This window comes from Frankliniella occidentalis, unplaced genomic scaffold, assembly GCF_000697945.3.
Source record: "Frankliniella occidentalis isolate FOCC.00 unplaced genomic scaffold, Focc_3.1 Scaffold642, whole genome shotgun sequence".
Taxonomy (NCBI): Eukaryota; Metazoa; Arthropoda; class Insecta; order Thysanoptera; family Thripidae; genus Frankliniella; species Frankliniella occidentalis.
This window is the reverse complement of record NW_026267757.1, coordinates 10663-33517: the sequence shown is the minus strand read 5'-3', so window position 1 is coordinate 33517 and position 22855 is coordinate 10663. Positions and strand designations below refer to the sequence as shown.

Here is a 22855-nt window from a genome sequence, read left to right as displayed (position 1 = left end):
ACTCTAGAAGTTACCCCAAAAAGGGGTAGTATGAAAGAATAAAATATTGTTCAAAATCAGCTCAAATTCGACCATCTATGTACCTGGTAATCTTCAACAGCCATTTTAGCGTCAGCATATACTGTTGGGCAGTTGTCAGGTGTGATTCTTGTTCGGGTAGAAATACGGCCAACCAGCTGAAGAAATCTCTGAAAAAGTTTCCTTTTACTAATTCGTGAAGCTGTACCATGCTCATCTTTGCCTGTAACTGAATTTATTATCTCCGAATTTGGTTGACCTGTAGATAAATAAATGGTTTTACACTAAGCATTGTCAAGTACAATCCCATAGTATTTGAAGCACATGACAACTAAATCTAATGCATACCAGATGTCCAATTCAGGCTATGGCTTGGTGCCTTAGTAGGTTGCCTGACTTCTCGAGAACTTGTCAGACTAAGTAAAGGTTTGTTGAGCCGATAAGGAGGAGGAAGCCCTTCTATGCTGTTTTCAATCCTTCCACAAACCGCCCTTAAAAAAAAAGGTAACACTGTACAAAAAAAATACTACATGTATGTATGTTACTTAAGGAATAATAAGCTGAACCTGGTACCTGTACAGGTGGCTAGGATGGAAGAGACTTCCAAGAACAATGCTTTCTAAATAAATAGGTTCAATGAAGTGTGCAAGTAAAGCACCTTGAACACCCAAAACATTCCATCGTGCTACCTTGTCAGAGCATGACATTGTCAACAGCCGTTCACCCTAAAGAGTATCAATCTTATTATTATTATTATTATTTTAGAGGTGTATGTAAGGTTAGAGACATGAAAAGTCATGAACATGTTACTGTAAAAGCCCAGAGAATGGCAAATCCGGGGTTTGACCGGCCACAGCTAGGTTTTACCAAGGCGGTTTGGTGAAAGCCCTATGGGTGGTGAATCCAGGTTTTGACTGTTAATATTGGTATGATCGTGCTTTAACCATGCCCAAAACGGATAATGCTGTACCCAAATAATTTTTGTTCAAAAAAAAATGTTTAATTTTGTTAAGGACATTTTTGGCACTTCGGTTTGCAGAGGCACATACCCTTTTTCTGCCTCTGGACCGCCCTGGCATTTGGCTCTGCCTAGGTTTTCCTACCAAAAATAATTCAAGTCTATGAGTGTGAAGTACTTCCAGGTCAGGTAGGGCTTCACGAAGTACCTTTGCCAGAAAGACTGCAAGAAATACAGTAAATGGCCAGGAGGCTGCTCTGTTTTTCCAAGTGCCACCCTAGTAATAAGTGGGCCAATACAAATTCTGGAGAATAATTCTTAAAAATTGAAAACAAAAATCATCTGGTACACCATGTACTGTTTGGGGCAAGGTAAAAGCCCAATTATACCAATATTACCGGTCAAACCCCGGATCCACCATCCTACATTAGGCTTTTACCAAACCGCATCAGTAAAACCTAGCTCTGGCCGGTCAAACCCCGGATTTGCCGTTGACCGGGATTTTACCGTAACATACATATAAAAATGTCTAAAATCTGAACATCAAAAAACATTTTTCTAACAAACGTGAAGGAAACACATATGACCCAAAATAATACCTGTAAGACGCCATCCCAAGTTTGAATTCCAGTATTTTGATTAACAGGTATTGTTCCTTCCCCAGATTCTATCTTGGTGCGAAGAAGACCCCTTGCTTTGCGATTTGGGTGTTTGTCGACTGCTTCCTCTTCAGTTTCAGCTTCATGTGGGGAAAATATTCTGCCAAAAACACAACGCATTAGATTCATATGGACTGGTCACATCACAAGTAACATGTTACTTCCAATACCTTGCATCCCCACAAGGTGCAGTGTTGATATATAAATGAAAGCGGACATTCTCTCTCAACTGATAACCATTTCCATCAGGTTTCTGCACAAATATAGAATTTGATGCTCCCTGATCTGGAAAAGATGTTGGAATTTAATGCTAGTGAGACAGAAATGGGAATAACCACTTCTCGTTTGCAAAACTAGTAGGAACCTACCCCCTGACAACAGCAATTCAAGTTGAGAATACATATAATCAACTAAACATCTTCTTCCTACTATTTCAGCATGCGTATCATTTAGAGCAGCTCCTTTGACACTCATGTGCTCACCACTTATACATTTAGTGCCTGTCGTTACTGATATAATATGAGCATCTTCCATTGCAGGTCCAGTGGTCATCACAAATCCTGACAATACTTTCCGCCGAGAGTGAGTGGTGTTGTTTTCAACAAGTTTAGCAAATTTGGCCAAAACCAATCTAAGCAAGAACAAGGAAACAGGTTTAAATGAAACTGTGAATGGTTTATATAAATGAAAATTGGATGAGCTAACTTCAATTCATTGATTTAAAAAACAAAAAGAAATTTTTGTAAATAATAGTCACATACCTCCCAATGTGGTCTGCAAGGATTTGTGGTAATGTTATACTTTCATCAGTTGCAGCTGATGAGGAGGGTGTGGCTCTGTTGCTGAGAGGGGAGTATGATATGCTGAAAATTTTTGCAAGAACAGCCTTTGCTGCAGCAGTTTTTGCCAATTTTTTGCTTGGACCTGTAATATAAAAGTGGAAGCACAGAGATGAATAATCAAATACAACTAAACATTTTTCCAAATTTAAGTAATGAGGGTACTTGGGGTAAAACAAATCTAACATTTTCAGTGAGTAAAAGTAGTATGAAAAAAGATTACCTGATCCCTCAAAACGTTCATTATCTACTATAACTTCCATAACAAATTTATTGTACTGCTCTCCCTTTTCACTGATACATCGAAAATCCAGCCCCGGCTTTAATTCATTAAGTAGGCCTACAGGAGTTTTTTCGAGTGCTCCTGGGTTACGTTTTGAATTTAGGAGAAGAGGGTGCATTGCAGCACTCTGAACTGCCCCATTTGAACCAGTATCATGCAATACTGCCTTTGGTTGAGCAGAACATGAACTACTAGCCTGAGTAATAAAAAAGAAAGTACGTAAGTACACAATCACTGATAAAGCATAAGAGAGGAGCAGAAGCAGAGAAGTCAAGTTTACAATAATGTCCTTATGTGGAGGGGTTGTGTTTGAATTAAACACATTAAAAAATGATGGGTCTCCAACAGCTATATCACTGGAAAAATCTACATCTTTTCCACAGTTGTTTAATACTCTGTGCGCTTCATATGCATCTGGATACTGCACAAATGAGCGTAATGCTTTCATTGCAGCATCATGTTTCGCTTGCTTTTTAGTTCTTCCCTGCCCTTCGTATGTTTCACCATTCAGCTAAGATAGATCCACAAGAAATTCAGATAGAATTAAATGAACAGAGAATCATTAAAATAATAGTAAAAACACAAACATCAAAATCAGCATATCTCCTTACCTCAACACTAACTGTAAAAGTTGGCAAATGCACAGGACCTTGCTGAGACACAAAAGTATATACTAACCCTGGACTGATTTCATTTAGAGTACATACAGCATTTTTTGGAGTATGAATCTTGCTTGAACCCGAAACATTCTTTTTCCGCCTTTTCTTAGGTGGGGGCAAAGCTGATGTGCAAAACAAATAGTGTTAAAGAAATGTGGAAAATCCTAACATGACAGCCTTAACAAAGACAAATGCAGAAAACTTACCATTAGAATCTAAAGTTCTTTTTAAATCGGCTCGTTGGACTCTGCAGTCAGGACTCATTTTGGTTTGAGTATTAGATATCATACTTCTTGCTTCAGGGCTCAGATTCATTTTAATTTGAACATCTGGCGTCAAATGTCTTGTGTCTAGGCTCGGACAAGCTTGAACGCAAATTCCACTGACAGGAGGCCCTGTGGTATCCATTACTGTTCCATCCATCGTGCGTTATCTGTTTGAGTAAAGTAACATGAACTAGGCTTTCCTTGAACTCTGAAATAACACTTCAAAAAAGACCAAATCTCAGAAGATCAGAAAGAAGAGTAGGGTAGGTAGATGCATTTTGACTCGACTCTTCTCAATCATTCATAAGTTTAATAAACATTAACAAGTGAGTGTAACCTAAGTATTTTCGCACAGAAGAAAACTATGTAGAAGATGAACCATACGATAACAGTTACCTAGAACCACTAAAACGCATTGTCCTTCAATAGTACGACCAAAGTATATCCCCATAGGTGACAAAATATTGAACATAAAAAATCATTTTAGTACACACGGCTCGGTTGGTGTTTTAGCCGGGAAATGAATGAAACGTGCCTTGACATATATTCGAAGTGCAGCCCGACGACCTCCGTACGGTTGGAATTGTTACAAATGAGAACACTGGGCACTGGTTGACACACCGTCTTCCAAGAGACGAAGTAAATAAATAAATAACCAAATAACCAACTAGTTCGAATCAAATTGACTCGAATCGAATCGTCGTCATAAACTACCGGGTGTGTTCCATATTCAACGTAGTTCAAATATGGGTCATACTGTTGAACAGCGTCAGTTCAGGGTGCGTTCCCTTTTCCTTCCAAGCTCTCAATGCGACAACAAAACGATTCCACAGAGAGAAAAGGCGGCGAGCCGCCATCGTAGGTGACATGTTTTTTTAAGCAAGCTTTTTTGTAGTAGTAGATGTGTGTGTTTCGTCATCCCTTCTTAAATATTCGGTGAGTACTCTTCGTGAAAATCTACTAGTAACATGACGGAATGAAATCTACTACTGCCATAAGTCCGTAGCTGTTGAGTGAAAAAGGGTGTGAGTCCCGTCAGTAGAGACGTTTCGTAATCGTTCAGTAAATTCTTCCCCTTTACTGTCAAAACAAATTGCCTTGTCAATTTTGGACAAGATTCTTCGTTAGAGTAAATTCCTTATTTACTCGTCACCTTAATTAATTTGTGCTTTGGTTTCATCACGTGGCTAGGATTGTTTCGCAATATTATGAAGCTATGTTCCTTGTCAGTTTTCGTTTGCAGTCAATTGTCATCTTGTTTACTCTTTCAATCAATAATAATGTGATTGATTAATTCTATCGCAATTCTGGGAGGCACATCGTCTGCCCTATGTAGTCTCAAACTGCATTTTTCGTACGGTTCCTTTATAACAAGTACTTGGGTTATATGTCTTGGCTAATGGCCTCCTTCCAAAAACAATGTCATCTTGGAAGAATGCCAGAATCTTTGTTTCCCCTTGAAAAACTATCTCATTAACCAATCAATGAATTTGGATCACCCTTTTCCAGTTAAGTTTTTAATTTTGAACGTATTAGTTTTATATTTCTTGAAGACAGTGTGTCAAATCATAACCTTGGAGTTAATACTATTTCTGGGGGTTAATGTAATAGAAATGTGCGAGAAAACTGAAGGATTTACTTTCATTGTCTTCCCATTCATATGTTATAGAAAAAAATTGTCTGAAAATTTTTAATGGAATTTGTTTTATTGAATCTAACATGTTTGATTTGCACTGAGGTTAGGTGTAATAATGGTTTTGTCTGTTTTGTTTTCAGCTGAAGGATGGGGTGGTGGCATTTTGCTGCATCTTGGTAGCAAACACACACATACCATGGGTATAATTTCCTGCAACATTTTATTTTATGAGCACAACTGAAAAGCTTCCCCTCCAAGTTTGACCAGCAACTTTTACACATTTCAATCTGAAAGAAAAGTCAATCTCCAGCCTAATTTGAACTATCACAAATATCTTTTACTAAACCCTCTTACTATCTACTACCAATCAAGCTTAAAAAGGCGATGCTCATCATTACATTTTTTTTTGAAAAAATCAAACAGAATGTTTTGAAAACGAATACCAGATTCTGTGGCAATGATGAGTAAGAGAAACGGGTGTTGCAACCCGCGCTCAGCGCACACTCAAGGGTGCACACCCACTCATCGGACTGTTCAATTTGGCTGCTGCTCCCCTCAACTGCGCACTTCTCGTGAACTCGGCTCTCCTCCTCAACTGCTTACTCTCTGCTGAGGTGAGCATAAATTATTGAAATTTACCCACTGCTGCTGTCTAATGTTATGGCCTTCGATAATGAGACAATGTCTAATTTTACCTTATCAGGAGCAGCATAGCATGAAGTGTGTGCAGCTGGTTGATAGTTGGTTTCAGGGACCTTTTGTCACAGGTCTGGAGAATAAGTATCAACTCCATTTTGTAAGTTGTTTTATTCAAATAAATTTAGTTAATGTGACAACTTTTGCAACCGCTAAATTCATTTTTTTCCACTTTCTAATTTGTTTTGAAATAGAAATATGGAGTTGATTTACTGAATTCTTTACCCATGAAATTCAGTGTGGCAAATTGTGAAGGTCAGTGTTTGTCAATCAATTACTTTTGCTTGTTATAATATTTTTAAAGAGTGTTAACCGAGTAGTCATTAACAGGTGAAATGGAGACTCAAGTGCCAGAGCTGCAGGAAGTGTGCTATCCTCCATCTGATACAAAGTAAGTCATTATATTCAACATGATGTCAAAAGATGTTTTTTTCAATACTCCATTTTTATACCTATCTGTAATTCACTTACAGGTGGCGTGGCTTATCCAAGCTAACACCTACTGAATCACCTGGATGGGGGCACCTGAAAGTGGAGCTTGATTTGCAGGCCATGATGGAGGAAGACTCAGCCCCAAAGTGCCGACGAGATCTCTACCTCGCCTTCACACAATGTGCAGCCAAAGAGGCTGGTGACATTAATATGCATCGCACAGAACCTTCAAGCGGACCCTGTGACATGGACTCCCTGTATGAAGAGACCAACGATTCGGACTCATCATCAATACCGAAACCTGAAGACCGAAACTTAGCCCGACTCATTGCAAAGTTTGATAGCAGTATTGAGGCACTTTGGAATCCCGAGGATGTCTCTGAAATGGTTGAAGACTTGCGAGATGAGGAGAGTGATGATCATTTGACAGTGTCTCCGATTCCCATGGACATGCACGGTAGCAAGCAGAACCTCTTCATAGCTTGTGGCACCAATATTACAAGTTCCATCTGGTCCAGCCGGCCATCCCCTGAAGAACCACTTCGTGAGGAGTGGAGCATGCCACTCAATGTGAAATGGTCTGAAGGTGAGGCAAATCCTTGCTTTGACAGTCTAGTGGCTCTTAATCATAACCGTGAAGACAGCAGCTTTACAGAGGTTATACCAAGGACACTTAATTTGAACCGTGAAGCTCAGCCACTTGTTCCTGTTGCTCAACCACTTCCACCTCCTCCACCTGTACAGCCAGAATCTGGAAAAGAAGAGGAGGATCTTTTGACATCAGCTCGCACACACTTCATTCCTATACGACAAGAACAAGCTCCTCGTCAACATCATCAGCAGATCACAAATTATGCTGATGGCACTACCTTTGCAATCCCTACAAGTTTGGACCGCATCGCATTTACTAGAAGTGACAGTGGAACATTGTATCTAGAAGAGGAAGCAGATATGGACTCCCCACCAAAATACATGGAATTCAAAATGAAAGAATTTAACAAAAACAGTTCTGCTGAAAACAATAACCTGGAAGATACTATTGATTTTATTCCGAAATTCCGTGTCAGTCAAAATGAGAAGTGCTGTCAAACAGAGCAGGATGAGATGTCAATGGACACCACACAACAATCAAGCAGCAAGCATAATTTCACTGGTGAAGAGTTTTATTTTCCTGGTGATGAACATCTCTCATTAGAAGCAGAAGAAGAAGAAATTTGTCAAGCCATGTATGGGAATTGTAGTGAGAAGGCCTCAGGTCCTGCATGGATACCAGGGTGGCCATCAAACTGGCAAGAAAAGAGGGCTTCACCTCAGTCCTGGTAAGATCTTATCCTATTCTCTTCTGCCTGTCTTAGGATGTCCTGTCTAAAATGTTATAAAATTTCTTGTCTTCGCTCAGGTACCACATCTGGAGTGATGGAAATGGATGCTTGGATTGCTCTCGACCTCCTGAATCCCATAAGAGCCAACTGCGCCGTGAGCTGAGCGAAGATGGCGAGCAACTCCTGTCTGACCTGAGTTCTTTACTTGATCAGTATGGGGGAGTCTTGACCGAAATAAATGGCAACAAATGTGACCACCCAGAAGTAAGTACTTGTTTCCTGCCTACCCATTTTACAGAAGTGACATGACTATGCGGAAATCAACTACACGTGAAGTACTTTGCTTCTTTGTTCAAAGTGATCTATTTTTCTTCATTTGAATATTGTGCATGTGCCCTGTGCACGCTTAATATTAGTTTAGTGGCTGGCCTGTGGGTCATGCCTTTTAATTTTGCACAGATTTGTTAGTTAATCCCTACGGGTTAGAAAATCAACTTTAGTAGAAAGGAGCATGGCAGAATTCAAAGCACTCTTTTCTATTCTTTATTTGTTTAATTCATTGCAGAAGGTTTGTTTTGTAGTTTACCTTCTCTTTATGCTTTGTTGCACATTCCTTTGCAGAAAATGGCTGAATATACAATTAACTACAAAATTGTGAAGACAGGGTCTTTATCAAACAGTGGAACTGCTCAAAAGGAGAGAAAGAGGTACTGTGGAATGAGTTCACCTATTGATGTCTTCCATTACTCAATTCATATTTTCCCTTATATTATTTCAAAAAGAAATGTACAGTGAAAACAAAATTGATAACCTTGGTGTCTGACATGACATATCTTATTAGGGGTGATTTCAATATCCTGCTTTGGCCTTTTTCTGAGCACTGCATGTAGCATCTCCAAGGTTTTTAGTAGGCCTGAGAACTGACAAGTTTCACTTCTAGTCATTTTGCATGTGATAGCCTTTTCCATTGATTTAGAGGTAACTTTCAAATTAATATTAATTATGTTGTTCTTTTGACAGACGCTACTCGTCAAGCCAACGCGTGTGCAGTTTGTTCCTGGAGGGCAATTGCAGGCGTCCACATTGCCGCTTCTCTCACGACATGGCTTCCATCCCATGCCACTTTTGGGCGGATGCTTCTTGTCTCAAGGGTGGGAAGTGCCCTTTCCTCCATGGTGGCCGCCCTGTGACCCTGTGAATCTGTTGCCACAGCTCTGCAGCTTCTGAAAAACACAATGCGATGCTTTGTTAATGATTCTGATACAATTCTAATGTGGCCTGTGTTGTACTTTGGGCCTAAGAAAGCTTCAGGTTTTGTCTTTTTAAATTCAAACTCAGCTCTGTTTTGCTTTTATTTCATTCATCACTATTGCAGGTGTTGTCTATAACAGCAAAAGAAAAATAATTTTATTATTACCCATCTGACAAGTTGTTTTATTTTGAATAGAAACTGCAGTTCATTATTTTACTGATATCAGACTGTTTGTTTACAAACCTGAAGCTTTCCATTACAAGAACAGGGATATATCCCTATTGTAAATTAGTGCTTCTGTGGAGTCGTTTTTTTTTTCTTTTTTTTTTTTTTTTTTCAACATACTTAGTGAAGAGTATGTTGGTCTCTTTCTTTTCCTCATTCTTTCAAAAATCCTATTTCATTGAAGAACTCAATATGGGTCGTTTGACATTTGAATTGTGGTTTATTTACAACAGACCCTGCATCAACTGTAACACTGGTACTCTACATTTGAACCACTTGTGAAGAGTCTAGAGTTTCAATGAAGCTTTTACTTAACCTCTGTACTTCTGTACCTCTGTTCAAACATCATTCAAAAACTATACCTTTCAAATATTTTTGAAGGATCGAATGAGCCTGAAAATAAATTTTGCTTTCAGAGTTTCAAGGAGAAAGTTTTTATGTAGAATGTGAACTTTTCCTAAAGTTTACATGGTTTATTTTGGTGAGGTTGCTTTTAAACCTCTCAGTAAGGCATTGTTATCTTTTGTTGTCAATGTAGTGTATGGTGCTAGTGGATGGTGGTCATGGCAGCATGGATTAGACCAGCAGGCTGGTCTGGGTCTGTTGTCTGGTTATAGATAAAAAAAAGATTAAAATTGTAGTGCATTTCTCAAATTTGCACAACAAGGGAAGCATATTTAGAAAAAATAATTTGCGTTGCAAATAAAACTTGTGTGTGGTGAAATATATTGTAAAAAAAAAGCTACACACTTAATTACACTGTTGTTCTTCTCCCTTTGTTCATAGTGCATGTGACTATGACATAATTAGTGTGCCTTTTGGTTAATTAACATTGCTCTTACTCAAAGTTTTGTTGTTCCTCTTCTCTCTCTCTTCCCCTTTTCTTGTTGTACTTCCTAGTGAAGATTTAGACCCTTTAGCATTTTCACAAATGCTTTCTTTTGTTTCTTATTTTTTTTTTTTTACCTCTGAGGTATATCTAGATGCAAATTTTGTTTATCAAAACTGAAGTTTCTTCATTTACAAAATGATTTGATTCATTTTGTAGCATTGATGTATGTATCTGATTTGATGTTCCAAGCTCTGAATTTGGATCTAGTGTTCCTTACTGAACAGTTTTCTGTGTAAAACGTTCTTTGCGATCTTCTTTATTTGGGATACTGTTTAAGTCCAGAAAGAGTTCAAAGAACTGTAACAAGTTGTGTTTGAACCTTATAATCTCTGTTTTTAATTTATGGAACTACTTTTACTATCCTTTTAAAAATTATTCAAAAACTTCTATGAGCTTTTGGACCAATTTGATGTTGCAATATTAAACATGGTTACCTCCAGTCGTGTGCACCAGAATGTTCACTCTGTTAAACTTATTAAGGCAGTGAGTATTGGAAACTTCTAAAAGAAAAAAAAATAGATAGAATTTTGTGCAAGTTTAAAAAAATAAAATAAAGATGAACATTGTTTTCTTTAGTATATATTTACCCTTAGGATGGGTAAAAGTAAGTTTGCTGATTAATTTTCTATCTATTACAGAAATTCTTGTGTACCATTACTGCACTTTCAAAAAAATTATTCCATAGACTTGTGTATTTGTGTGGATCTAATGGTAACTTTAAGCACAATGAAGTATTGTGAGTTCTTGTCAATTTCATACAAAGCAAAGAAATTCTAACAAATCTGATTGTAGTATTATTTATTTTTAAACTTCATAGCAGATAGTTTTTCTCCAGCTGAATGTTTAAGCATGCTGTGTAGATTTATAACTGAGTGACACCAACTGAAACATCAGGACAATACAACCAACCTTTCTTTTAGGATGGTTTTCCGTAGTCCTGTGGTTCAGCAACAGCTATTTGTTTGTTCATTATGGGTATTGCAGAAGCTTTCTAACTTTCAGGAATTTTGTTTTTATTATTTATAAAGTGCTTTTGTTAATAAGCTCAGGCATCTTACTAATCTTGTCAAAATTCTCATATATCTTTTGGTACTGTACAACAGTAGCTATTTTAACTGGGACGAATGGCTGCTATATTAGTCAGCCTCTTTTGGCAGAACTCAATATCCAAAGAAAAGGGCAATATCATTGTATAGTATCTTTCTTGTGAAGGAGTGAGTAGTCACTTTAGTTGGCTATCTAACAATTTGTCGAAACAAGTGATGAATATATTAGCCATGAGTACATCTGTACCAATTTTTTTAAAAAACAATAAAAAAAAATGTAAGAGCAGATTTAATCTGCCTATTATGCTTTTCACTTTAACCACAGTAACAACTCAAACCACTATGTTTTGTGTATTGAGATTAGGTTACTGTAGTGGTGAGAGATAGCAATAATTTAATAAGAAATGCTTAGATATTTAATGAAGATTTTAAAATTTACATCAGATGGTACCCAAGGATATAAATATTTCTTTCCAGCTCTAGTGTTTTGTGCCTATCTAATATAGGATCTTTCTTAAAACATGGGACATGGGCTTGCTTGCACCTGGTTGGGAAAGCAAAGATATCCAACCCACCCACCATTTCAGAATCAGAGACAGTACTTTTTATTTTATAGCTGATGATATTTTGTTTCTCTTGCCTTTTCTAACTAATATTTCTTGGCATTCATCATCCCCTCCCATTGGAGAAACCAAGGCTCTTCATATGGCAGAACAGAGTAGACTTGAATTGAAGAGTTAATATTGTTCCATATGTAAGTGCCTAATTGATCAATCTTTTACTTTACGTATGTCTATGTGCCAATGTTCCGGCAAATATACATACACTCAGTGTGAGAGCTTATGCATTTCACAGATTCTATGAGGGAGGATGATATATCCTCACTCTGTTTCTGCTTTTCTCTTATTGTGGTTAAATACTAAAGCATGCAAGATGGTGTTTTCGATAGGGCGGGTATGGCCGAAAATTTCAGCCCGACCCCATCCAAAACAGCTTCGGGCGGGCTATAGTGAGACCAGTTTAAGGTCTCGATTGGGCGCCGTTAAAATCCCTATGCTGCCTGCGCTTTTTCAGTCGAGACCTTCGGCTGGTGAGGGTATAAAATTTTGGGCCATACCCGCCCTATCAATACACTAACGCAAGAAGCAGGGAATTCTTTAAAGCAGCATGGTATAATTTTCATATGTGCCATCATATTGCCCTTTCCAACTGCAATTTTCTAGTTCAACCTTATAAACAAAAAGAATTACTTTTTATTTTAGTTCTGTTTGCCCCCTTGTTTAATTTCACATGTTCTGTTACACTGTACTTAAAAGTATAAAATGTTTGCAATTGTTAAGAGTTTAACATCAGCCTAGTATCTACCACTGAGGATTTATATAAATTGTGAAATTCTCTGTTTCTACGTAATTCTCAAACCGCCTCAAGTTCGTCATGTTTACATTTCAAACTGGTTTTTAGCTGTTTTTTGGGGGCTTTCAGTTGTCAACAATTTTTTTGCCCACTTACTTGTTGTCGAAGAATTTAGAAGGTTTATTTTTTTGCTCAGCTCCTCTCCATCTAGTTCTTGTAACTTAACAGTCAAAAATTTGACAAGGAAATTGGAACGACAAAATTTCTTATTGCTGTTAGTTTCTTTGGGTTTTTTGGCTTGTCTAGATCCGCATGACTCCCCAGGTAGGAAAAAAAATCAAAATAACTTCAACATTCTGTTTTTTTTGTAAAAGCTTTCAAAAAAGTGTAGTTTATTTGCTCGATATTGTTCAAAATTACTCACGGTTATTTGACTCGACTCATTAGTTTTGCCTAGGCACAGAGGTACTTTATAATTTTCGCAACATAGCATTATAGTTTTAAAACTTTACCAAAGGTAGTTAAAGGTCCAGTAAATGTTCTGAGAATGGTTATTTTTGTATATCCTTTCAACCTGCTCTAGTTCCTGGACTTCCTGTTGGAGGTTGATAGTTTTTGTGGATTTAATTTCTCGTTATTTATTTTTACTTTCTTTCTTGATTGTTTGACCTTTTTGTCATCTTCAACGTTTTCTATTGTTCACAGTTCTGATTTGTGCTGTTGGAGCAATCAAACATATATTGAGCTTTTACTTAAAAAAACGTTTTGGTTTTCTCATCTGTGTTGTAAATTTTATTCATTCAGTAATCTCAAAAATATTCAATCAATTCTACTTTTTCTGAAAGAATTCTGTTGGAAGAAATTTTGGTCGGATTGGTAGAAAGTGTGTGACACCATACTATAAAAAGTTCATTGAACTAATTTTTACCTGTAGAGGTAGGTTTTGTTTCTCTCCTCCCCTTTAGCCAAACCAAAGTTTCTTTTTGGTCAGTAGAATGGCTCTTAACATTAAATAAACATGACTGTACTGAACAAATTTTTGTGAAAATAATTTATGACTGCTTTGTAAGCCATGCTCAACTGAACGTTTTCGTTTGACAAATCGTTAAAACAGTCCCTTTCTTTGATTTTAAAAGTGGCAAATTGCAACAGTGGCAAAATGATGAAGCCATATGTACTTGTTTTCAGGTAGTTTTGTTTGGATTGACATCTGTTCCGTGGGGCATGCAGTTTTCAATGTGTTTTCATTTTATGAAAACCAATTTTTTTTTTTTCCAAGACACATCAAATTATATGTTATCTTTGAAGTGCACTTAAACATTTGACAAGCCTTCTTGTTTTGAAGCAGCACCAAAGTTTCAAGCGTGAGCTGTCTTGTTTCAATTCAATTTGATTTTAGTTTGGTGTAGCATGTCCAACCCTGTAAGAGGAATGTTCATTAAATTTGAACATGTATTGTAATGATGCAGGGCCCTGGGACAAGTAGTTGACATTCCAAAGTTCATTCTAAATTCCGAAATTTTGCACATACTTCTGCCACAGAAAAGATAATTATCTGGAACAATTTTCATGTGAATTTGGAAGTGTCAAATAAATATTATCAAATGTAGGTTGAGTTTTGCATTATTGTAGTTAATGGTCCTGTACACCTTACCAGCTGATTTTCTTCAGGTTACTCGGGGGTAAAAGGCAAGAAGATATTCAACTGAGGCCGAGTTGCTTTGAAACATGTAGAGCCAAGGCAGGTGTGGGGGAAACATATCAGTACTAAATTTTTGTGAACTATTTTGAAATTCACAGGTAAGTGATTCTGATAACATGCACGTTTTTTAAATACTCAAATTTTGAGAATTCTGTCCAATTAATACTGTGATGTAATTTGCATTATTTTCAAGTTGTTGATTCTCGAGAAACAATTTTGCTATTTGCTAATTGGTTATACCATCTTTGGAGGTTCAATGAAAATCTAGGATCAGGAACTTTAATTTCAAAAGTTAATTACAATTTCGTGGATTATTTTGGCGCTCTTTTAGGCATGGCGGATGAATACATTTAAGTCAGTGCGCAATCGACGTGTTTTTTTTGTTTTTTTAACAATTATTGTTACTTAGAACATGGCTTTGAAGTGTCTTTTATAGAAAAGGCGTATGCCTTGTAAATTAATTGTCTTCTTATATCGTTGCTGTTTTACGGGTTAATTGAGCTTCGTTTACGAACTTGGGGTCTTGCCTATTGTGACTTTAGTTGGCAGCCCTGGTGCTCCCTCCCGTCTTCGCTTCGGCGGCAACCCCCACCCCAGTAAGATTTCCAGGAATCGACGGACACTCGCTGCTGCCGTTGGGGTTGAAGTTGTCACCGGCGAGATACGGCCAGGGCAGGGCTGTTGGACCGTTTTGAGGAATCTGGTGAAACCGAATGGAACTGACTGGCAAGTGACTTATTTTTACTAACCGTATCTTTTATCTCCCCGTTAGTTGAGACATGGCGTTACTCATTTTTGTTGTGGATTTGTCGCGGACACTAGTGCTGAAGCGAATAGTTCAAAATTCACCCTTTATAATGAGCCCTACGTGCCTGCATATTTGCAGACTCCCTCCTCAGTTTAAATGATAACAATTGTTGTTAAAAGTGTCTTTTCTTCCTGTTCCAAGCCTTTCCCTGTAATAATTATTATTTCTCACACATTGTCAATTCATCTGTGTATTTTTTGCCCTTAGTGAAAACTCACAGTATTTCCCTACTTTTGTGTGGCTAATCATGGCTCCACTTTTATTCAAATTTGTGTTATCCCCTGTAGATTCTCATCATGGCTAGTTCATTCTGGACGGAAACGTACAGAAAGAAGTCCCAGCATTATTTTCATTATGGTGGTGGAAATTCTTCAAACAAGCTCATGACCTCTGATCAGTATAAGCATGAATCTGTGGGAGCAGCTGAACCAGTTGTCAATGGATTTCAGTCTTTTTATACACCGTTCATGATGAATCAATCACACAATTTTGGAACTAAGTGTTCCCCATTGATTCCCGAGTCAGTGAATCAAGAACAACTGAAGAACACCTCTAAGTATGAACTGTTCTCAGATGATTCTCAGTCTAGTAGTGGTCAAGTTGCATTTCTCAATCAGCTGTTGGAGGACACTGAAGATATATATGTCTCTAAAAATAATGGATTTTATAGCACCTTGTCTGAAAAATTTTGCCTTGAAGATGAGACGATTGGACAGTTAGCCATCAAGCTGGCTGACCTAGCTCTGGCAGAGGCGAACGTTCCGGTCAAGCAACATCAGGCGGTTCAACCTAAGCCAAATATGACATCTGGAGTGCATAACATCCACCATCAAACACTGTCGAAAGCTCAAAATTCCTCTGTTTTGAAGCCAACTATTGTTAAGAATAATAATCCGGGGAAGAAAACTCAAGGATTTCACCATAGCAAAAAGAAGAGATTTCCCAACAAGAATGTAACAATGCCTAAGGGATTTAGACAGGTGCCATCTGGAGTTAATGATGCCAGATATGGGTATCCTTCTTTACCTCATCATAAATTCAGATCTTACACTTCACCTCATACTTTCTCAGGTATGGGCATGTGTATTCCTCGTTACATGTCTGTCCGTTGGTCAACTGTGTCCACTGCTCAGTGTCTTTTTATTGTTTTAGGAGCTCCATTTTGGATGGATGGTACCAAGTCAGATGGCAGTAGTCTGTCCTCTAACTCTTCAGTGCATAAGGAATCAATAAATTACTCCTCTTCCGATTTAATGAAATGTCAGTTTTCCTCTTGTGTTCAGTAGTTTATCAATTATTGTTCAAAACCACTTCACATTTAGTTACTGAATAATTAATTTTCTATTTCCAGACAAGATGTTTTCCAAGCGAAGTGATTCTGAGGATGACAACTTATTGCCTCCTCAACCCCCACGCAGGAGTCGAAAGGCCTACAGCATTAGTAGCAGCAGCAGCGGAGGACGTGCGAAATTTAATGAATGTGTCCTGTGCAAAACTAATGGAGAGACTCCAGCAATGTACAGGAGTCACGTGCTTAAGGACGAAAGAGGCCGCACTGTTTGCCAAGTTCTACAGCGGTATATTTGCCCACTTTGTGGCGCTACTGGTCAGTATCAAGTTATTGCTTCTTCATCTTTCTTTTTGTACACTTAAGTTAACTTCCACTAAATTAGAGTCATTTTTATTGCAGGGACGAGTGCTCATACTGTTAAGTACTGTCCGAAAAACGAAAACCCTCCTCAGGTTGCCACAATGACTACTCTGAAGTCAATGAGATCTTCTACTGGCCGCAAGCGCTATGGCCATTGCTCTGGTCAGATTCGTTCTGTCCCATTTGATGTACGTCAGAATCCACTTTCAGCTTGAATCAAGTTTTTTTCCCCTCTCTCTTTCAATATTTTTATTCTGAAAAATCTCATTGTGTTAAATATCTATTTTGGCTCAGGTGACTTATTTTCATTTTGCTATCTATCAGGGGTATAACTATTACTTAAACAAATGTATCAATTAATCTATCATTGTTCCTTTGTTCAATGCCTAACCTGGCTTACATAAATTTCATACTTTCTTCCTCTATGAAATTGATCCAAAATCTGTTTGAATGAATCAGATAATCATAAGTGATAGTGTCCTATAGAATTAACAAGTCGTTCTGATGTACTTTTCTTCTTGTTATCTATATTTTTTCAGCAGGAAGTGTTTGCTCCTAATTGCATGGTTTGTGAGCTTTGTGAATTCTTTTACTGCATTTATTTGCCTCTTAACATTTTAGTAATGCGATTATTTTTTTACCCAATTCTTGCTGGCATGTACTTTTTTAGTAACTAGTGATTCTGCTTTCCTAATGCACGTTATTTAAGTTACTACTCTGTGAAACACCTTGTTAGATATGTATACTATCAAATTTTAGAATTTTTAATAATATTCATGTCGATGAAAAACCTATGGCAAACTTACGTTCATGTAATGCGTAGGTATTCACTAAGTTGTCAGTGATAACATTCTATTAATTCTCTGATTATCAACCAAAAATCTGATCCTAATCATGCTAAATGTTGTTCTGTAAATTCTCTCGTCGAAAATCAAGCACCGCTGTGTTTCTCTATTTTACTCATTGCTTTTAAATTCATTTCTCTCTTATTAACTCTTTTTGTGTACAATACTGGTTAATCTTTAGAAGTTGAGTCAGTAAGTGACATGAATTTCAGCAGCATGCTATGTTTACATTACATCTGAAACTATTTAATTACATTTGTATTTTTTTCCTTTTCATTTTTTATTTACATTTAAATGTAAGTCCAAGGAAATTGCAATGTGTTATGTTCTCAAATTTGAGTAATGCTTTGTTTGTTTAATCATAGGTTCCAGGACTTATTGGCCAATCATCTAAATGTGTTTCTTATTAGTAAGGAAATCTCTGCATGCTTCCTATTCACTCGTAAATTTTGTTCTTCATTGGTTTTTTATGCCTATTCTTGTTCAACAGCTTTCAATCACCTGAGCTATTAAATGTTTGAATTTTTTTTAAATAAGTGATTTAAGAAAATATTGATACATTTTCAATCTTTGAAAAGAAAGTAAAGACACCCCTAACTTGAAAAAGAAAGTTTTATTTTACACTGATTTGATTTTTCTTACAGCAATGTTTTATGAGATTGATAACAGTTAAAGTTAAACACACACCTATACCAACTGCAATGATAAACATAAGTGACACAAAAATAGTTGCAGAGAAAGGTTCTTCAGCTTGCTCCTCTGGAAAAGCATTGGTACTTTGTATTGTGAAGCCTAGTGTCCATCCTACACTGGTGTTGTTGACCTGGTAAAATTTACAGACACATAATTAGTGGTGGTCTGGAAAACAATTTATGGCAACCCTTATTTTATTATCAGACTTTTTACCTTTTTCAGAAAGTCAATATTTTGCCAAGTGTTTTCTTTAATGCCATACCCATCAACCAACAAATTTGCCTGATACTGAGCATTGAAGCACACTTTTGATGCATATTCTTCCTTGACACCTGAAACAGTTAAATGTGTTATAAGATGTGTGCCACAGATGAGTTGATAGTTACCCTCCTATAGAGCTGTTATTAAGGAACCTGGTAGAGTTGAAACAGTTTGTTCCCAAGTTCTGCTGCAGCTTTTCTTGGTAGCAACTAAAAAGTCCTTAAGGGGAGGATGTTTCTTGGCAAACTCCAGGTATTGCATAACGTAATAAAACCCGGAAACAGCCTACAAACAAACATGTAGGAAATGTGGGTGAGAATGGTTCTAACTTGAAGAACACGAAGAGAGTCAGTGCTTACCACAAAATTAGTGTCAGGAGGGTGGTTTGTGGGAACAGCAAAACATTCTTTGTTGCTGAAAGTTGCATTGCAGTCATCCGGATTGAGCAAAGACTGGATCCTTTGTTTGCATTGATCTGGGTTACTTTCTCCTTCTACCTTAACTGTAACATTCCTAAACTACAAGAGGTTCCTCTTTGCTTTGATATTTCTGTGTAATTGACTTTTTCAACAAGACCGAAATGTCAAGACTGAAGTTTTAACGGCTCACCTTGTTTGTATAGCTGGTCTCTGAGCACACATTCACGTAGTCGTTGTAGCCGACCGAGTAGTTGAATCCTGCGTTATGGCAGGGGCTGCCAACCCGGAGAGTTCTTAGGCTGTCCGTGTCCCTAGGGAAGTGATCCTGGAGGGAACGGATGTTTGAGTTGTGTAAAGGGGGGGGGGGGCGAGACGCGGGTGGACGCGCATACCTGAACCAACACCACTAGGTAACGATTAAGCAGCTGCTCTTGACCGTAGCACATGTAGCTGCGCGCGTAGAGCTCGTGGCGTGCGCCGTACAGCTGCAGCGACGTGTCGTACACAGAGGCGGACTGGGGCGCGGACTGGTTGTTGTGGTGCAGGAAAGTTATCTGCGTAGATGCACCACCCATGTCCAGCATCCCCACGAGCTTGGTCGGCTTCTGGGCACGTCCAGGGAGACAGACGGTGAGAGCGGAAGGGGAGCAGGGGCCCTGCCGTTACCGGTAGGAGCAACTGGTACTTAGCACTCACTGGGAAGATGGTCTTCAACAGGTAGTTGGCCGAGATCCAGCCAGCCACCGCCTCCTCCTGTCCCGTAATTATCCTGACACTGTTGACGCTGAACAACATCCCGGTCGCGGCCCGCTCCAGAGCCCGAGACACGTTGCCCAGCACCTGCTGCGCCTCGTCCGGGCTCTCACTCCTGCGTACAGGAGACAGACGGGGGTTGGCTTATTTCAAACCACTTCAAACAACACGAAAGAGGGAGCCTTCCTCATGGCCACGTCATGACCTACCGCAGGAGCCGCATGCCTGCGGTGGCGGCCAGGGTCACGGGGCTGTGGCCACGCCTTCCCTCGGGGACGCTGTCGAGCCCCGCGGCCACGCAGTCCCTGAAGTAGCCGTCCGCGGCCGCGCGCGGGTCTGCGCGCAGGACCACACCGATGCCTCCTACAAGTCCAGACCGGCAGCGTTTATAAGTGATTTTTTAAAATACTTTCAGCCATATCGGCTTGTACTCCATTCGGCCGTGCTCACCACTCATGTCGCACGAGGCGACCTGCGACACCACCCCCGTGCCGTTGAACTTGTTGGCCTGCCACTTGTAGACCACCATTGTGGTGTGCGTCGAGCCCGCGTCGAACACCATCGCGTACTGGAAAACCGAACAAAATGCAAGTGCGTTAGTATTAACCATCACATTCCATCCAGAGATTTTGATGCAACTCGGAGTCGTTTACGGCCGGAAGACGCAAGATTTTCGTTGGCCGGGCCAGTCATGCTCCTGTGCGCCCGGGGGCCCGCGCCGGCTAGCCGTCGGCCCAAGGTCAAGCAGGAGCCGCAGCGAGCGGGGCAAGTGCAGAACAACGAGTACAGCCCGTCACGACTGTTGATGTGCTCGTGTAATGCTTGTGGTGAACCCCGCCCCCCCCCCCCTCCTCCACCACCACCACGACCACCGAGCCGCGGAGGCACGAGGCGCCGTAGGTCGACGCGGAGCGGAGCCTCGATGTTTTAGGCGTTCGTGGTGGCTTCCGACTCTCACCGAGTATATGCGTCGAGATTCTGCTGGTCTTCGTGGAAAATACCTCCTGTGCACCTTCTCGACCCAGCTCCACCCCCCTCTCTTTGCTGTTTGCGGTTTCTAATTGCGGTGTTTTGATTCGGATGGATTTCACGGCTGAGCGCGCTCTTCCCGACAGTCTATACTGGTCGTATATGGACCCCAACGCGGTCACTAGGAAAGCCCCGCCCCCCCCCCTATTTCCTCCCTTGGGCCATGCGTTTCGAGTCGGGGACTGTGTCACGGTTATGCATTATTTCTTTTTTTTTTCTCCGATAATCAGATCAGTTTTATCTCACCATTTTGACGAGCGTTGAGCGCGACGCGAGAGGGTTACGAAGCTACATGATAATATCACAAATAAACAAAGGAGAGGGGAGGAGAGTGGGGCCCTGACCCGAAGAGGGGAGCGACCGCAGCGACCCGACTGCGACCGCCACGCCTTAAGGATGCTCGGCTGCAGGCGGCCGCGCCCCTGCAGCATAGGCCACAGAGTCCATGGCGCGCACCCGCGCAGTGCGGGTCGGCCTACCCTACGGTATGCAGGGGCTCCCAGGACGACACAGGACGCTTCATTCACCCCTCCGCGTCCCGTTTTATGAGCATTTTATCACTTTATCGTGCATGTGGCCCGCTACTGGCTTATTAGTGCTGGTTTACTGTTTATTTTCTCTTATTTTCGTTTATTTTTCCGTAACATTTTCCCCTCACATGTTTTGCTGTGCTCCTGGCCCAAATCTCTGTGTGTTTAATCTAGTGCCGCTCAATTGATTTGTCGTCGTCGTCGTTGTTGTTGTTGTTGTTGTTACTGTTGTTGTTGTTGTTGTTGTTGTTGTTGTTGTTGTTGTTGTTGTTGTTGTTGTTGTTGTTGTTGTTGTTGTTAGGGGAGGGGTGGAGGGCTGCGGGTCGCGGGTCTGGTGGACGCATGTAGAAATGCACCGTATCGCAAAGGTAGTCAGCCGCTAATCACCTGTTGGTGCCTGATGGCGCCTCGCATCTGCACTGCTGCCGCCTGCTGCCGCCTCCCTCGGCTATGCCGCTGTTGTATGTAGAATTCCCATTTTGCGCCAGGCCAGCCATGCTTGATAATGACGGTAGACAACCATAACACAGGGAAAAAAAAGAATGGGAGTGGAAAAGTAAAATAATCACGATTCCCTCTCATCTCCCCCTCTCCCCGCCAGCAGACGGCCGGGACAGCGCTCCAACACCACAGTGAAAAAACTAATTAAATAGTATAATATCGTGGCTATTTATAGCAGGTGATTCGTTAAATCCTTTTCACTAAATAGAAGGAATAGTTAGTAGTAGTAGTAGTAGTAACGTTCATCATCGTGGATTTCTTTGTCATCCCCTCAAGCTAAGTAGGAGTAACAAACAAATCTTTCAAAATAATTTAAAATTATTTTTAAGACGATTTGTTTTGGTGCAGAGTAAACGGCTACGGTTGGCCGCGTGGGAAACGAATGAAGTGACCCGTGAAAAACTTTTTACCGCTTTTTCGTCAAACACTCGTCTCCTATGAGAGACGAAACGGGGAAGAGACGGAGACGAGACGAAGCAATGAATGGGGGATAAGAGGGGAAAGAGTTTTTTTTGGACTATATACCCGGGATCAAACCCGGCTGTTCTGCGAGCTTGTGGCTCACTCAGCCACACAGAATGCGCTACAGAACAGGGATGAGTTGTCGACGGACCAGAAACCAAGCGTAGATACAGAATTTTTCAGCAAATGTAGACGTGAAGGGTAAAGAGGAAATCTATGGCACTACCTCTCTATCTCCCGCCCGCCCAAACAGTCCCCCCACCCAGGCCGCTTCCTAGTACTGGAGGTGCGCGGCTGGGCTGGGTCCGGCCGGGTCCGGCCGGCCAGCGGCCGAGTGCCGGGTGCCGCCGGGTCGACCCGCGAGTCATCGCCAACAAAGACGCGCGCCCGTCAGTAGCTGTCGGGCCGGGACGCCGAGCTGAGCGGAGCGGAGATAGGCGAACTTGTACGCAGCCAGACCGTGGTTGTGCCGCGCTGCCGCGCTCGGTTCCCAGATCGCGTCGTCTGCTTGTGTCGTCCTGGCGAACGCCTCGCCGGCCCCGCCGGCGCCGCCCCCCTCGGGCTCTGCGATGAGGCGCGCGCTGCTCTGGGCCGCGGCGGCCCTGCTCCTGGGCGCGGGCCTGCCCGAGGGCCTGGCGCAGGAGCTGGAGCCGCTGGAGCCCGCC

The 22855-nt window shown here is 40.5% G+C and overlaps 4 protein-coding genes across 9 annotated transcripts in view; 2 read left to right on the top strand and 2 right to left on the bottom strand.

The window, feature by feature from the left end:
- LOC113209783 (double-stranded RNA-specific editase Adar) overlaps positions 1 to 4381 on the bottom strand; it is a 6123-nt gene extending 1742 nt beyond the window's left edge. The window contains exons 1-12 of one of the 2 annotated variants that reach the window (XM_052275479.1): positions 4218 to 4381; positions 3623 to 3849; positions 3369 to 3538; positions 3038 to 3268; positions 2698 to 2953; positions 2397 to 2559; positions 2004 to 2266; positions 1806 to 1920; positions 1576 to 1735; positions 592 to 743; positions 367 to 509; positions 84 to 277 (exon numbers count right to left, since the gene is read on the bottom strand). In XM_052275479.1, coding sequence (XP_052131439.1) covers positions 84 to 277; positions 367 to 509; positions 592 to 743; positions 1576 to 1735; positions 1806 to 1920; positions 2004 to 2266; positions 2397 to 2559; positions 2698 to 2953; positions 3038 to 3268; positions 3369 to 3538; positions 3623 to 3839 — 2064 coding nt within the window. In that variant the 5' untranslated portion in view covers positions 3840 to 3849; positions 4218 to 4381. The other variant, XM_052275481.1, reaches the window with a different exon arrangement.
- Positions 4382 to 4468: 87 nt separating this feature from the next.
- Positions 4469 to 14145, top strand: LOC113209794 (uncharacterized). Of its 2 annotated transcripts, XM_026427492.2 has the most exons (9): positions 4470 to 4618; positions 5459 to 5932; positions 6022 to 6114; positions 6209 to 6269; positions 6345 to 6405; positions 6488 to 7765; positions 7846 to 8032; positions 8390 to 8475; positions 8789 to 14145. In XM_026427492.2, exons 3-9 carry the CDS (start codon positions 6034 to 6036, stop codon positions 8964 to 8966), a joined length of 1932 nt encoding a protein of 643 aa, XP_026283277.1. In that variant the 5' UTR covers positions 4470 to 4618; positions 5459 to 5932; positions 6022 to 6033; the 3' UTR covers positions 8967 to 14145. The 2 variants fall into 2 exon arrangements, with proteins under 2 accessions (XP_026283284.1, XP_026283277.1); XM_026427499.2 differs by lacking the exon at positions 8390 to 8475 and having other exon boundaries at positions 4469 to 4618.
- A 154-nt stretch (positions 14146 to 14299) lies between these two features.
- Positions 14300 to 18078, top strand: LOC113209852 (uncharacterized). Of its 2 annotated transcripts, XM_026427592.2 has the most exons (5): positions 14300 to 14964; positions 15334 to 16117; positions 16199 to 16306; positions 16398 to 16652; positions 16737 to 18078. In XM_026427592.2, exons 2-5 carry the CDS (start codon positions 15343 to 15345, stop codon positions 16910 to 16912), a joined length of 1314 nt encoding a protein of 437 aa, XP_026283377.1. In that variant the 5' UTR covers positions 14300 to 14964; positions 15334 to 15342; the 3' UTR covers positions 16913 to 18078. The 2 variants fall into 2 exon arrangements, with proteins under 2 accessions (XP_026283377.1, XP_026283367.1); XM_026427582.2 differs by having other exon boundaries at positions 14300 to 16117.
- A 58-nt stretch (positions 18079 to 18136) lies between these two features.
- LOC113209845 (ectonucleoside triphosphate diphosphohydrolase 1-like) lies at positions 18137 to 21656 on the bottom strand. 3 transcript variants are annotated; one of them, XM_052275485.1, is made up of 10 exons: positions 21615 to 21656; positions 20119 to 20236; positions 19878 to 20031; positions 19612 to 19783; positions 19308 to 19520; positions 19106 to 19240; positions 18856 to 19014; positions 18649 to 18781; positions 18449 to 18567; positions 18137 to 18365 (listed from the first exon to the last, which is right to left on the bottom strand). In XM_052275485.1, the coding sequence occupies exons 1-10, from the start codon at positions 21639 to 21641 to the stop codon at positions 18156 to 18158; spliced, it is 1440 nt and encodes a 479-aa protein (XP_052131445.1). In that variant the 5' UTR covers positions 21642 to 21656; the 3' UTR covers positions 18137 to 18155. The 3 variants fall into 3 exon arrangements, with proteins under 3 accessions (XP_052131445.1, XP_026283354.1, XP_052131444.1); XM_026427569.2 differs by lacking the exon at positions 21615 to 21656 and adding an exon at positions 20322 to 20470; XM_052275484.1 differs by lacking the exon at positions 21615 to 21656 and having other exon boundaries at positions 20119 to 20307.
- Positions 21657 to 22855: the final 1199 nt, after the last annotated feature.

What these genes read in the sequence shown, in the direction of transcription:
- LOC113209845 (XM_052275484.1), bottom strand. Translation starts at nt 20,278, where the DNA reads ATGGTTAATACTAACGCACTTGCATTTTGTTCGGTTTTCCAGTACGCG. An exon ending in TGTTGAAGACCATCTTCCCA is followed by an intron (nt 19,521 to 19,611) that starts GTGAGTGCTAAG and finishes GGACGTGCCCAG; the next exon opens with AAGCCGACCAAGCTCGTGGG. An exon ending in AGACCAGCTATACAAACAAG is followed by an intron (nt 19,015 to 19,105) that starts GTGAGCCGTTAA and finishes AACCTCTTGTAG; the next exon opens with TTTAGGAATGTTACAGTTAA.
- LOC113209852 (XM_026427592.2), top strand. Translation starts at nt 15,343, where the DNA reads ATGGCTAGTTCATTCTGGACGGAAACGTACAGAAAGAAGTCCCAGCAT. An exon ending in CTCTTCCGATTTAATGAAAT is followed by an intron (nt 16,307 to 16,397) that starts GTCAGTTTTCCT and finishes TTCTATTTCCAG; the next exon opens with ACAAGATGTTTTCCAAGCGA. An exon ending in CCCACTTTGTGGCGCTACTG is followed by an intron (nt 16,653 to 16,736) that starts GTCAGTATCAAG and finishes TTTTTATTGCAG; the next exon opens with GGACGAGTGCTCATACTGTT.
- LOC113209794 (XM_026427492.2), top strand. Translation starts at nt 6,034, where the DNA reads ATGAAGTGTGTGCAGCTGGTTGATAGTTGGTTTCAGGGACCTTTTGTC. An exon ending in TATCCTCCATCTGATACAAA is followed by an intron (nt 6,406 to 6,487) that starts GTAAGTCATTAT and finishes ATTCACTTACAG; the next exon opens with GTGGCGTGGCTTATCCAAGC. An exon ending in GCTCAAAAGGAGAGAAAGAG is followed by an intron (nt 8,476 to 8,788) that starts GTACTGTGGAAT and finishes TTCTTTTGACAG; the next exon opens with ACGCTACTCGTCAAGCCAAC.